Raw genomic sequence first — 14943 nt, forward strand, 5'->3', positions numbered from 1 at the left:
ACATCCCCTCCATATGCCCAGACTGGAGAACAGTACTTAAGCATACACACAATCTCCCAGTAAGGTGAGGAGCATCGCTCTTCCCATTTCACAGAGGGAAAATGAGGCAGAAAGAACTGTCTTGCCCTGGGATGTACGGATGCCTCAGCAGCAGAGCTGAGCAGTGAGCTCACAAGTCCTCACATAAAACCCAGTCACCAGCATTGACTAAAGAACCAATGCTTTGACTCTCTTTTTGCTCTATTTTGGCTTTGTTTACGGTGATCTCTAGAGAAGCTTTGCATAGATGAATAAGTCGTGAACCTTCATATAGGTCCTGTGATGAGACGGAGCAGATCCAGTGGGAACACAGCTCACAGTTACTCACTGAGGCACAGCAGCAGATGAGGTCAACCTATTAACAAACAGGGCACCTTAGACCAGTTATTTCCTCCATTTGCTGGTGGTAAATGGGACCCCAGGCATGGTCTTTATGGCTTTCTTCTAATATCCTTAGTACATCTGTTGTCCCCGTGCCATTAACTGTGGTGATTGCAGAGTGCTAAAACGCCTTTCACTCCCCTTGCATGATCTAAAGAGAGGTTGACGACAGGTCAGAGAGCAACGTCAGAGCTCCTGCTCTACGCAGGATCCACAGCTGACAGTACTGAAGGGTTCTGATTTTCTGGAGATCTGCTCAAAGCAAACAGCAGTTGTTAACTTGTCGATGTTGACCCATCACTGACTGCCTATCCTCATGCAGGCAGTTGTGTACCCCTCTGCCTGGCTATTTCTAACAGTAAAAGAATCCATGCAAGAAGACACCAGCTGAAGAACAGCAACTGGGCATATAAGCATGTCCTGCGTGCTATACATACACAGAAATGCCCCTTTGCCTCTGTGTGAAATGACAGAAGAGTCCTGCCAGCTTGTTCCTTTCTGCCATTACTGCAGCTCCTCTGGTGATACCACATGGATGGACCCAGGAATCGCCCTACATGAAAAATACTTTCTTTAACATGGTATTAGAACAGAAATCCTTAAAACAGCATGGCTTGCCTCATAGAAGGAAAACAACAGCTTTTCGCACCTCTTTTTCATAACTAACAACTGAAAAGGATTTTTTTCTTTTGTTTTGGCCAAGACCACTTTGTTTGTCAAGGAGGCAATCTGTGTGTAAGCACTGAACCATTAAAACTGGTAGGGAACTGATAGCTCTAGCAATCAATGACCAAAAAGGGCCACAAACCCTTTCCCTCATTCTTCTCTGATCTTTCATCTCCACTGTGGGCAGTGTTTGAGGCATCCAGAAAAGACTTCAACTTGAATATCCTGAAACTCTGCAATCAGCATGAGTCACAGCTTCACTGAGGTGGGGATGTGGCTGACATCCCCACCTCAAACCCCTCCTGGGCCCCATAGCGTGGGGAAGCTCATTGCCAGGGCAGGCCAAATCCCTGGGCAACAAGGCTTGTGAAGGGTGTAGAAAACATGTCTTATGAGGAATGGCTGAGGGAGCTGCGTTTGTTTAGTCTGGAGAAGAGGAGGCTGAAGGGGGACCTCATCGCTCTCTACAACCACGTGAAAGGAGGGTGTGGTGAGGTGGGGGCCGGTCTCTTCTGCCGTGCCTGCAGTGAGAGGGCCAGAGGAAATGGCTTTAAGCTGAGGCAGGGGAGATTCAGATTAGTTCTTAGGGAAAAAAAACCACTGTCAGGGTGGTCAGGCACTGGAATAGGTTGCCCAGGGTGGTTGGAGTCACCATCCCTGGAGGTGCTCAAGAGGTGTCTGGATCTGGCTCTGTGTGATGTGGTTTAGTGGTTCAGGGGTTTACAGTGGCGGCGCTGGGTGGACGGTTGGACTGGATGATCTTAACAGGTCTCTTCCAACCTTGGTGATTCTACGATTCTGTGATTCCACGACTCCGTGATCCCCCGACCCGCCGCGTCCCGCCGGTCGCAGCCCTGAGGCGAACCCGGGGCGGGGCGCGAGGCGGGGAGGGCGGAGCCTCCGCCGCGCTAATTGACGGGCGCGGGGGCGTGGCAACGGCGCGGGGGCGTGGCCTCGGCGGCGCTGATTGACAAGCGGCGGGGCGGGGCCACGGCGGGGCGGAGCCGCGCGGCCGATCCGGAGCGGCGGGGCCGTGGAGGGCGGGGGAGACACCGGGCACGGAGCTGCTGCCGCCGCCGCCGCTCTCCGGCGCCAGGTAACCCGGCGGAGGCCGCTCCCGCCCCGCGCCGCCCGGGGAGGCCGGGGCGGCTGGGGAGGGAGGTGGCGGTCGCCGCTCTGCGCCGCGGCGCTGTGTCTGTCGGGCCGCGGCAGAGCCCCCGGGCGAGCCGCTGTGGTCCGGTCCGGCGGTGCGGAGAGGGGCAGCGGCCGGCCCTGCCGGCCCCGCTACGCGCCGGCGCCGCCACAAAGCACCGGCCTTCCCCCACCGCGTCCCCTCCTCCGTCAGTGCCTCTCAGCGCCGCCCAGCCTTCCCGGCGGCGGCCGGCACCGAACACCCCCTCCCCGCCGCCGCCGACACAACTTCCTCCCCCGGCCCCGCGCCGGGCAACTTTTCGGGCCAGTTCTTGCGCGGAGCCCCGAGCGGGTGGGCGAGGGACCGTGCCCGGGCCCGGTGCGGGAAGAGGGGGCGGTGGGGCGGCTCGGTGCGGGGGGGGGGAGGGCGGCTGCGGGCCCGGGCACGGCCCCTCGGCGCGGCGGAGGCGGCGGCGGTGCCTCCCCGTCAGCTGTTTCCTGCTGTTTGTTGTCAGGGCTCCTGCGCTGCCGGGGGGGGGGACGGGCCGGGACGGCCCCGGTTGGCTGCGCGCGCCCCCGTGACGGCCGGGCCCGGGACCGCCCCCGCGCGGCTTTGTGTGTGCGCGGCACCGGCACCGGGATCGAGACCCGCACCGGGATCGAGACCGGCACCGGGATCGGGGTCCGCACCGACACCCCCCCCCCCCCCCGCACAGCGCCGCCCCGGGCCCCGGCCGGGGGTAGGGGAGGGTTACGCGGGGGTTGAACCGCCCCGCTCGGCCGCACGGGGGGTGGCGGCGCCGCCTCACGCGTCGCTCCCCTCCCCGTGAGAAGCTGCTGCCGGCTCGGCCGCTCCCCGTGTCCCCGCCGGACAGGGGATTCCCGCGGGAAGCTGTCAGGAATCCAGCGGTGGTGGTGGTGGTTTGCTTTATGGAGGTGCTCGCGACTCGCCTGGCAGTGAGGCGGCTTCGCCTGTCAGCGCTGGATTGGGTTTTTCCCCGTGAAAGTATGGATTCCCAGGGAGCTGAAATATTCTACAAGGGCTTTTCCGCCGTGGAAAACCTCTCAAAAAGGTTCTAAGTCCAAGCAAAAAGGAAGGCGAAGACTGTTGTCTGTCTAGTTCATTTGTTACTCTGTGCACAGCCCTTAGCTCTACTGTGCAAGCAGATACAGATTAGATTAATCCAGCATGTTTATTTAAGAATAAAGGCCGTCCTTTGGACTGATACAGTCGTAGAATTTAATGAATTATTTGCTTTTAGTTTCTTTAAACAATAAACTTGGTGTCAGGGCTAGGTTGAGGGAGCAACGAAGCAAGTACACACGTCTTCTGAGAGAGAAACACAGGGCAGGGCTCTTCCGAAAGTGGTAGGTGTCGCAGAGCAGCTGTTGATGTCAGCAAATAATGGCAGTAGATTAACCATTAACATAACTGATGTTTGTGACTGATGGCAGAAAGGAAGGGAACTTGCTCGTAGTTGTAAACATTCCCTCACGTGACTATATATGGCTGCTATATATATAATGCTTTTATGTATAGACTCATTCTGGATAGCTGAGTTCAAGTCGTGTTTGTGACAAACAAAACTTTCGTTTTTTAAGTGCTGCTCTCTTTTTCTAATGTTAGTCTGTAAAAATACTATTCCGGGGCTTCTGTCATCTGTTACTTTCACTTCCGTAGTTGTGGAAGTGTTTGACTTAGAGGTGCAGACCTTGTTGTTTATATATAGATTTTAATAATGATGATGAGTGAGTTTCAGGTGGGGCTGCGAAGTGTGTGAGTTCTACAGAAACTGTACCTCGAAGCCCAGTAGAGAATATGACAAGAACAGGCCTGATTTGTTACTTGTCTCAGACTGAGAATTGTACACGTGTACACGTATTTATGTATGTGTATTTAACATTCCCTCTGCTGGTAATCATCACGAGCTTGAAGTGGTGTTGTCAAACTTAGGTCACTGGTTCGTGTTTGTCATTTGACCTGTGTTGAAATCTTGAGTTGCCCAGCTCTTGCTGAAATGCTAATTCCCCTAAGCAAGATTTAACTTAAAAATGCCTTGTTAAATGGGTAGGTGAAATGCCTGTGCATTGTGGATGTTTGTTTGTTAGCAAGGCTCTTTCTAGTTTTGGAGGCTTTACCTATGTTTAGGAGTTTTTTCTGTTAATATAAAAATTTCTTATTGAGGTGCACTTAGCATACTAGCACCTTTTCTGCCACTTGTGCATAGTTTGTTTGAAAGTCTGGATGATAGTTGACTTTACACTATTTCTTTAAAGGTTGTTTATTGGGGTTTTTTTTTTAATGACTCGTGAAACCAGTAATATCTTTGGGTGAAATTTTGTATCATTTCAGTGCTAAGACCAGTGAAAACAGGAAATTGAAATTAGTTCAGCTTTTCTGAAAGTTGCAGAATGGATTAGGAAGTTGTCTCAGCTGCCTAATTAGTATAACAATAAATTTATTACAAAATGAAGAAATACAGCTTTCTTAAAAACTGTGGAAGAATTGGAAGAGGAAAAGGGAGACGGGAAGGGGAAGAAGAAAGGGGGAAAAGAAACATGGAAACAGGAATAGTTGCTGCATCTGGACTCTGTGTAGTGGAAAGAAAATTAATCTGAGTCTGATGCCATTTGTCAACTAATACTTTATTATGTTATCTAGCAAGAGTTTTGTGAGGGTGTAAGTTACTCTGTGGGAGACGCTGAGATACAGGGTCTGTATGAGAAACAAGCACCCATCTGTGTGGCTCTGCTCTTTGTAAAATTGAAACAAACTGCCCTCTATTAGTGTTTGCATGCACCAATATAATGTTAATGTATTTAAATGCCAGTATCCCAACAGAGCGTTCACCTTACCCAGAAAAAAAGCCACTTTGCAATAGAAAATTACACAACTGCAACTTGCAATACAAAATGCCACTACTGCAACTTGCACAGATGCAGTTTCATCCTGCAAGGCAGCTTGTTCATTGCTTTGCCAAAGCCTCTTCAGTCATTGGACTGTATTACATTCCTTTTACAGTTTGCTACAGTAGCTGGATGGTTCTAATGAGCACAGCATACTGTTCCAGCTCACTTTCTCTCTTCGAATTTGGCTACATGTGGTGGTTTCAATTCTGCATGTAGGCAGAGGCCAGGCCCTGCTCACTTTGACAGCCTCAGAAGCTGGTGGCAGAGTTGGATCTCAGACCTCCTAAGAGACTGACCGCGTGTGTGTTTTCAGATGCACCCCCACCTGTGAGCAGCGGAAACCTGGGAAGGTAGGGAGCAAGTTTTATTTTTTGCTTACCCAGTGATACTTCAACGTGTGGCCTTGTGTAGCTCTGCTAAGAACTCTTTTTCCTCTTTTGTCCATCTCCGAGACGAGAAGAGGAAGCTTAAGCCCAGTTCCTGAGATGCGACGATGAAGTTTAAGCCTGATTCCAGAGTAAGTACACCTTGAGAATGTTTCACTGTGCCTAGGGAAGTGCACGACCCTGTTTCATGGGGTAGAGAATGCTTATTTGATCACAAAGGGAAAAGTTTTTAGTTGGTGAAATGGTGGAAGACAGGCTGTCATAGTTTTTTGTCCTTTAACTAGAAGCTGTTCTCTGTTGTAGATCTGAGACGCAGTAGATGGTGCTGAAGCAACACTGATGCTCGTCCTGTGAAATATCCACATTCCAGTGTGTATATAGAAAGTGCCTGCTGGCTCTCCCAAGTGTTGATGGTCCTGTGGCTTCAAGAGATGCATTCTGGGACGAGAAAACACTGACTGTTAGTTTTAAAAATGTTAATAAATAATTCTTCATGTTACTTTTTGGTTCATCATTGCTTATGGAGGTAGGTAGATTAGGTAGTACAAATACCAACCAAGTAGTGCTTCAGGTGGTTTTAGGTCTGTGTGCAGACAGCAGCCAAATTTAAGCTGTTGAATGTCAGCTCTTTGACAGCTGTTGCTCAGTGTTGCCGAAATCAACATTGAAAAACAGGTGGAAGTTTGGGAGCTACTGCTCTAGGAATACATATTATAGCACTCAGCCACAGTGCCTGTGTTCCCTGTCTGTCCATGCACTCACTGGGAGAGGCATGCAGGGAGGAAGTGATTCACAGTATGATTAACAAGTAGTGTTAAGGCTTGTACTGTCAGAATAATGTACTGTCAGTATAATGCACTGTCAACAAGCTTGGCTAGATAGGTAATGTGAGCTATCACTGATTGTTCTCCTAAAGGTCCTCTCAAGAATGCAGGTTGATAGTGGTGGTCTGGGTGCTGAATACTGACACAGTGTCATCATCTCTCAGTTCATAAAAGTACGCTTGTCTTGGAACTGTGGACGTTTGAGAAGTGATAGATATATATCCCATTAGTGAAAGTAAGTCTTCCTTTTTTACATTGCAGCCATTAATTTACTATTACAATTTGTGTTTAATATTATGACTTGTGTTTGGTAATTTGCATGGAGGCAGAACTTCATCACTGATACACACCCAACGAAGAATGCTTAGCTGATTTTAAAAACGAAATCATAGGCCAAAAAAATCTGTTCTTTCCTCCACATTTGGTTTTGTGAATAACCAAGATTCCTGTCCACTGCTTCTGAAAATTCTGCTAGTAGCATGATGGAATTGGTGTGATACAGTAGGGTCACTTTCCGGGGCTGTAAATAGCAATAAAGGACTTGACTGGCTCTCTGATTCAAGGGAAGTTATTTTCCCTGTTTTTAAGTGTAGAGAGTGGATGAATGGGTAAATACACTTAATGCATTTTCCTCCCCCTATTTGGAGGATCTTAAGCTTTAGAAATGCTTTAATGTTTCACAATTCTTTCTTTGGCTTCTCTTCATTTAAGAGAGCCCTCCCACTGCCTATAGAAACTGCCTATAAGTGGCTTTTTCAGATCATTTATGTATGTGTGAACATAAATAGACGCCTGCACCTTTTACATGGGTAGTGAAACTATAGGAAAAAAAATTACAGTTATCTTGGGTGACTTCATACACACCACTTCTGTATGTAAGGGACAGGAGCCTGAGAGCAATGGAAAATTGCTTTCCCTTGTTCTGTTGTGCTATTATGTTTTTTTCCTGTGCACAGTGAGTATACCCTACAGGATTCAGGATCCTTACATAAGGAGGGAAGAGTCTTTATCCACAGCAAGTACCTTCTGATTTCGTCCGATAAGTGAATGCTGTGGTTTTAGCTGGGGGCAGGGGGGGTGGAAACGGGAGGGGAGAGCATGAAATGATTCCAAGTTGAAATTAACTTTTTGATATTGTAGGAGAGGAAAAGGCAAAGTTTCCTTGCTAGCTTATTTAGAAAGTTCGTGATCAAGTGTGGCATTTGAAGGCTGCAAATGACTAGCAGTCATTTTGTAATTTTTTTCCTCATTTTTACTACTGTGAGCAGTACCATAAAGACTTAAGGTGACTAGTTTTACAGCGCTCCAGCTGGACCCTTATGGATTCATTGAAATCCTGTGGCAATCAAAACTAAGGACTGAGATAGTTGTAGAGTGCTATATGTGTTGACTGAAGTCTACCAGGTGGTAGTTAAGTGTAGAGGTTACTTTTTAAAAGTTAGACATTCTAGTAAGATTACAGTATTTTAACAGTTTCTTAAGAAAACATATGCAAAGTCTACATTGTTTTGACTGTTATAATGCTGATTGTAGAATGCAATTTTCTAAATTTTAAAATGTATATTGTTTTCAAGAATATACATTTTCTTATGCACTGCATTCTGAAGAATGTTGGTACCAGTTGGTTTGTTAGATTCTGCTGTGACTTCAAGTCTGAATTCTCACAGCCTTGTGCTACCATCAAATGCATCTAACTTTTTCTTTCTGTTGGGATCCATGTCTTATTGCAAGTTTATTTCTCATTTAGATACTTGACGAGGTAACTTTTAGCTCTTTGGGGTAACATAAATAATTGAAGATTTTAGGCCTCGTGTTACTAGGCCGGTTTTTCAGCCTTAAATCTTCGATTATATTTTTACTTTTATTTAAATATTCAGTATCTTCAGGACTCAACACTTCAGTCCATGCATAGTGCCATATCCAGAGGTAATACATTTGTTTGTTGCTTTGACTCCTAACTTGCTTGCAAGAATTACGTTTGTGCTCCCTTCTGAAGTATTTAAATTTAATTTTTAGTGCCTCTGGGTTACTGCTTTTCTGAGTGCAGTAACATGAGGTATGATTTTAGGTAGGTGATGTACTTGCATTTCTGAGTGTTTAGATGCATTTTTCAAAATGGCATGCTGTGCAAGGGCAGTCTGTGTAATGGATCAGTTCTGGTCACCCAGCTTAGTGTTTGCGTTGCTCTTGGTATGAGAGGGATGGGTTTGGAATTATTTTACATTGGCTTCTAAAAATACTGACAGGCTAAGCTTTGTGTTTACCCTGAAAGAAATATGCCTTTGGATGCTGATTCCACATTTACAGTAACTTATGATCAGTTAATTGTTTTTAATCCACAATACAATCAACACAAATACGACATTATCCAAAATTAGTAAGGATGGCACATGGAGCTAGGCCAAGTGCCTTATGGGCATATCTGTTACAATTGCCTTTATTGCTTGTATTTGTGGTTTCTTCTGGCTGGAGACTTTGACTGATACTTGTTTATTCACACTTATTGTCTGTTGATTTTCCTTCATTCTGTCACCATTCACATTTTAATTTTTTCTTTTGTCTTTGCTTGCTAGGAAAGATAAAGGAGTATTAGAAAGGTATAATGCTTTCTGTATTTTGAGCCGAGTCACAGGGAGTCACACCTCTAACAGTCAGCTAAGTCTATGAAATATTTTTGTCAGACTCAAGACCTGCTTTATTTATCTTTTGAAGAAGAGATATTGGTATTATCTCACCCTTAAAGGAAAGAATCATTCCATTGCTTTGAATTTTTATGTATCCTTCAGATGGGATACAGAAGATTAATAGTGATTTGAAAAATATGCTTGTAAGGAACCTGTGCTAAAATCACTCTGTTCAATTTAGGAACCCTTTTTGCTGCTGCTCATTGTACGAAAACAAAGTGGTGAAATAAAGCAATTGGAAAAAAATCATTATGTCAGTGACTTCTGATTTTTATGTGTAAAAACAGTGTGTTAAATTTCGTGTGTTTAGGTGCATGTTTTAGTCCATTTGGTTTTTGCGTGTCAGAGGAAGCTTTAAGAAACTGATCCCTTAAGACTTGAAGTGAGTTTAATTTAGGTATTTGCACTTCTTAAAGGCATTTGACTTAGAATATTCAACTTGATGAGCACAAAATTTGATTAATTTCTCTATGAACAGCACAGTATCTGCTGCTCTGAAAAGTAAAGCCCACACAACTTTAATAATGCAGTGTGTCAGATTTACTTTACGTTTCTGTGCATGCCAAAAGCAGAGACAATACACTTTTCTGATTCCACATCTGAAGCATAAATGGAGTTACATTTAACGTCTTTAACTATAGGTGTTTAGTCATAAAACTTCTGCAGTTGAAAGGGAAATAACATCGTCATTTAATTCGTTTGTCATGTTACATCATCCTTCGTGATTTAAGTTTTCAGCTGATATGTGCTGTGCCTACTCACTAGTTAACTATGAGTAGTTTATGTTAGTTGGTATAAAGTTGGTGAGGCACTTTAATTTTCCCGAGCAGTGAAGAGGCTGAATTGTCAAGTACTGCAGATCTGCTGCTCTAAACTTCCTAAGCGCGCTCTTTTTTTTTTTTTGGCTCATTGGAGTTGCCTGGGTATTTTAATGATGAAGCTTTGGAAGTATCTTGGATGACACAGAATTTTGTGTTTAGATTAGACAGTTTTAAATATTTGTATATGATGCTGTCTGGTGTAAAGACTGGGTGGATTGTTTATTATGTGAAATAGCATCCAAGCCTTTCCTATGTTGGTATGCGTATGAAACCAGTGTCAAGTAAAATGCAGCAGACAGGCTGCTGTACCAGCATTCTGGGTGGTGGTGTTGTGTGATTGTGTGTCATAAATTATGCAAAGCTTAGGGGAAGTGACAAAATAAATATATATTTTTAAAAGGGGGGAGGGCGTGGGGGTGACATGGGAAAATTAAGCTATAATTGGTGACTCAATGTCAGTGCTTCTCAGTGCTTCATTTCCCAGTGCTCACCAAGATGAGCAAGTTGTTGGGAATATAGTGGAATGGAATTTCAATACTAAAGGAAGTAGAAGCTTCTGAAGAACTGTAGAGGGTCTGTAAATGTCTGAACTATATTTTAAAGGTTTCCGTTCCTGGTTCATGTTTTTCTCCATTAATGTAATTAGTTTGTATCTGGGCCATCTTATTGTAAGATGGTCACTTTGAGAAAGAACTTGTCTTAATTGAGAGAGGGTGAAGGCTGGCTGTGAGTTTAGTAACTCACCTGTGAAAGAAGAACCCCCTGCAATCATTACCTGAATTGGTTTGCAGAATATTCTGCCATATGTAGGGTGTTGGGGGGGTTATTTTTTTTTTTTCCTGCTATACTTTTTTTTACATGTACATGATCTTTCCTTTTGCTTTCAGGTCTTGAGTGTAAACTTACATCAGTTCTAAAAATGGGAAGAATTTTTCTGGATCATATTGGTGGCACTCGCCTGTTCTCTTGTGCAAACTGCGACACGATTCTGACCAACCGTTCCGAACTCATCTCCACTCGTTTCACCGGCGCCACAGGAAGAGCCTTTCTTTTTAACAAGGTTGGTAAGAAGCTGAGGAGGAGCTGCTATTCCCTTCTGAAAAATGAGTTTGTGGGATATCAATGTCATCAGAGAAGCCAGAAACTTCTTGGCTTCTTGTCGTGTTATTACTATTTTAATTTTTTAAATTTTTTATTTTGTTCTGTTCAGCTGTCTTTGAAGTCAAGGTAGACATTTACTATTGATGACAAACTATCTAAATTAGTTTATCTGCAATATTGAAAGACTGTAAAGAGGACTGTGTATATAGAGGCATCATGCCAAAATGTATGGAGTTTTAACTTTGGAGACTTTTTTAATATGAACCTCAAATCCACTCTGAAAGTATCTTGTGTCTATCAGAGAGTTTCAAAGGCATTTGCACTTTTACTTAGTTAAAAAAAAAAGTCTAAAAACTGTCTAAATTCTATTTAACTTCTAGAATGCATTTAAACTAACAGTATTCTGACAACTAATGTGAACCACAGTCTCTTTTGCAGGCAGCAATAGTGTGTTTTAGTTTAATACACTTTTAATTGATCAGATTCAACACATTAAAATACGCAAGTCATAACTTTTGAGTAAATTGTAATATTTATTTATTAGCCCTTCCATATAGACTTGTCCATCAGACTCACTGAAAAAATTGTGATTGTCCTTTGCTTTCTTGCAAAGTTCCTGGTCATATAATCATTGGTGTATTTTGGTTTTGTTTTTTTCTTGAAAGCCATTTAGCCATGGGCAGGGTTGAGAGAGGTGTCAGTAATGTCTTTGCTTAACTGTGCTTGGCCCTGGGGTTTCTGATGTGCTGAATCCTGTCAGTAGCACTTGCACGTAAGCGTTAGGCTGCATAGCTAGAAAAGAGCTGTGGATCTGTTTTCTTTGTCATCCAGTAAGCACTGCATCCAAGAGTTCAAATTTTTCTGGTGTTAGATATTGGGGTTTAATCACAGAAGTTTGACTTTTGCATTTCTGCAATCAGAGCCTTACATCTGAAGCAGAGAGAAGAAGCACAGGCAGGTGGAAAACTGAGAAGGCAGTGCAGTCCCATCTTTTAGAATCGTATCTCATATCAGAAGTTTGGATATAGTTCTGGCATCAGCTTTTCAAGAAATCCTGGTTTTTTGGTGTTTCTGCCTAATGTTTTAAACTGCCGATATAGCACAAAAAAAAGGTGCCCGTTTCATGCCTGTGTTTTCAGCCACTGAGCCTTGCTTTTGCTTAGATAATTATTTCAAAAGCACCCCAAGATTTTTAAAGAAGTACCTCTTTTAATATTTGGTTCTGAGTTCTGGGAATAATCAGCTGCTAGCAGTGGGTTACATATGCTACAACTGGATTAATATAAACTAGTTTACAAGCTATTCACTACGAGTTTCTCACGCAAACTTGAACAGTCCTCTGCCCTTTTGTATGTCTTTTTTGTATGTCTTTCACGTCTCTCAGTTAAACAGTGAGGGTTATACATCCCTGTGAAGCATATCTTCACAGTGTTACCTTCTCAAGAAAGACATTTTCAAGGGCTGTTGACTTACATCACTGCAGTTTTCAGTTCGCATGCAGTGCCACAGGCTCTCTGCTTTTAAAATGTTGATTGTCATTTACCGAGCTTTGCCTTAGGCAGACTAATCCTTTCTGTTCCCTGTCCCCTGTGTGTTTGTATCAGGTGGTAAATCTGCAGTACAGTGAAGTTCAGGATCGGGTCATGCTCACTGGCCGCCACATGGTTCGAGACGTGAGCTGCAAGAACTGCAACAGCAAACTGGGTTGGATCTATGAATTTGCCACTGAAGACAGCCAGCGCTACAAGGAGGGCCGTGTCATCCTGGAAAGAGCATTAGTCCGAGAGAGCGAAGGATTTGAGGAGCATGTTCCATCTGACAATTCCTGAAGAGACCTGAGTCTCTTCTCAGGTTCTCTTCCATTGAAACTCAAGTATAATAAAATCAACAAAAAAATCTGCTTACATACACTGTCACCTTAGCATCAGAGTCGGATTCATGGACTACAGAGTGGAAAAGATTGTGAGAGTATTTCAGATGGAACCTTCCTTTCTTTATTCCATTTATATTTTACTTTCCCTCCAGCAGCTGTTTGTAGAAAGAATGTTGTGCAGATGCTGTAACTTTTTCTCTCTTTCATTTACATCTGTTAGATTTGAGATTGTATCTACAGATACACTGGGCTAAAAGGAAAATATTTGGTGGATTTGTCTTTTGTTGGAGAGAAATTCAATGAGTTTGTTTTTTTTAGTTTGCACAAACTGATGTCAGCATCGAATTATTTTAAAAACTTCAGATTTTTTTAAAAAAGTATATTCCAATTTTTGGCTTAAGTTTTTAGTTAGGTTTTTTTGGGGTTTTTTACCCAGTCTTTTCAACTGGTTTGCTAGCTGAAGTAAAGAGATCCGAATTTGTGCTGAGTGCTAAAGGTTCAGTGTTGGTACGGCTTGGGCTGGCCCGTGTGCCATATTCTTGTTGAGGTTGATTGGTAGCACAGAGCCCATTATTTCTTGTCATTCTTGACCCAAAGATGTCTCCATTCCTCGTTTGTTTGTGAAGTCCCATTCACCACGTAAACTGGTGTTGATTGGAAACTATTCTTGAAATAGGGCAAAACTGCTTGGCTTTTTTTAACTTTAACTGATGTAACTTATGAGCATAGTAATAATATAAAATAATAGCTGTCTGTTTAGTCTTGCGTTGCTTACGAATCCAGCTGTGTTTGTAATGATAGGGATCCACTGAGAAACTACTGTTTCAGTAGTGATTTTTTTTTTTTTTCGTTTTCTCTACTAATCTTATTAAGTAGACAGGGAATTGCAAATCTTAATTCTTCTTCAAGTAGCTTTCTTTAAACCCAGAACTTCCTATGTTAAACACAGCTGCTGTGTAAAAGGAGAAGATTGCCAGCATGTTTGTTCATGCCTAGAGTTATGCAGTCCGCATCTCTTGAAAAGATTAACTTAAACAGCTTGTTTTCAAATGCTGCTTCTGGTGTTGAAACCTTTATCTTTCAACTTTGTTGAACCTTTTCGTTGTGTTGTTACATTTTTATCTTTCTGGGCAGCAGTAGGTGTCAGCCTGGTAGTAACTAGTGACTTGGATTCCTGCTTTGTTCTTGTAGAGGTCAGCTCTGTTTGAAACAGTGATCTTGCTTGCCTTTTTAGCAAAAATGCTCTTCAGTAACTTAACTCAAGGGTGCCCAAACACTTTCTTTGTGTCTTAAGCCATAAGTTAAGATCTCAAGGGCTGAAATTTATTTGAATGTTAGATATGTATGATTTCTTATCCAAGATACAAGTTAGTTGTCGGTTTTTTTCATGTTGGATAAATTGTGGTCAACGTGAAATAAGTTACCCACAGATGTAGAAAAAGGAGGGGGGGGAGCCCCACCCAACCAAACAGGTCTGGGCTCTGACATTTCAGAATAACTTTTCTTCCCTAGCCACTGCTCCATGTCTGAAACTAAAACTGGGAGGGTGACTATGCAGAGTATTTTTCTTAATTTTTTAGTTGCCAAGTGGCAATTTGGACACCCCTGACTTGAATCTACTGCCTCTTTCATGTAAAAGTAGCTTTATTATAGAATTGTCACATAGAAAGAAAAGAGTAGATCACATACCAGAGCTGTGCTTGAATCAAGCTGCTTAAACAATAGTGTACTTGTGCCTCAAATGAATCAGTTTTTGCACTGAGTACAGTAGTACCCCATTATCTTGTACTCCTGTCCTTCACAGACCCTAAAAGCGCCATTAGCATGGTTCTCCGCAGTACTTTTCTTGTACTTCTGACATTACAGTACAATAAAGTATGTTTTGTCCTGAACTGATCTTTGCTGTTCTTTTAGAGTTATTTTCATAGTCTGTCTGCCGAATGACATAACCCATCTTTCCTTCCCTGAGTTGAGTTTCCGCAGCACAGTGACAAGCTGTTGATGAGCATTTCTCTCTGTATAGGTGGCAAAAGAGTGTTCTGTTTATTTTGGAAGGTGCCAAGTAGAGCTTTGTGCCACTTGGACACTTGAAAGCATTTTGCTGCTGTTAAAGAGAAAATTAAAACA

At 43.4% G+C, this 14943-nt stretch overlaps 1 protein-coding gene across 14 annotated transcripts; it reads left to right on the plus strand.

Moving 5' to 3' along the window:
* The first annotated feature begins 2057 nt into the window (after positions 1–2057).
* On the plus strand, positions 2058–14712 carry YPEL5 (yippee like 5). Of its 14 annotated transcripts, none has more exons than XR_004356052.1 (7): positions 2082–2182; positions 5344–5477; positions 5580–5644; positions 5817–6039; positions 6430–6572; positions 10730–10902; positions 12548–14712. XR_004356052.1 is itself a non-coding variant. In XM_032682979.1 (6 exons), exons 5-6 carry the CDS (start codon positions 10762–10764, stop codon positions 12770–12772), a joined length of 366 nt encoding a protein of 121 aa, XP_032538870.1. In that variant the 5' UTR covers positions 2093–2182; positions 5344–5477; positions 5580–5644; positions 5817–6039; positions 10730–10761; the 3' UTR covers positions 12773–14712. The 14 variants fall into 14 exon arrangements, 8 of the variants coding, with proteins under 8 accessions (XP_032538875.1, XP_032538870.1, XP_032538871.1 ...); XR_004356051.1 differs by having other exon boundaries at positions 2090–2182; positions 5240–5477; XR_004356054.1 differs by having other exon boundaries at positions 2090–2182; positions 5240–5477; positions 5585–5644.
* Positions 14713–14943: the final 231 nt, after the last annotated feature.

The sequence above is a fragment of the Chiroxiphia lanceolata genome, chromosome 3 (assembly GCF_009829145.1).
Source record: "Chiroxiphia lanceolata isolate bChiLan1 chromosome 3, bChiLan1.pri, whole genome shotgun sequence".
NCBI classification, from domain to species: domain Eukaryota; kingdom Metazoa; phylum Chordata; class Aves; order Passeriformes; family Pipridae; genus Chiroxiphia; species Chiroxiphia lanceolata.

Excerpts from the sequence above, each read along its gene's own strand:
- YPEL5 (XM_032682984.1), top strand. The coding sequence starts at position 10,762 with ATGGGAAGAATTTTTCTGGATCATATTGGTGGCACTCGCCTGTTCTCT. Across the intron at positions 10,903-12,547 it reads GAGCCTTTCTTTTTAACAAG|GTGGTAAATCTGCAGTACAG; the intron begins GTTGGTAAGAAG and ends TGTTTGTATCAG.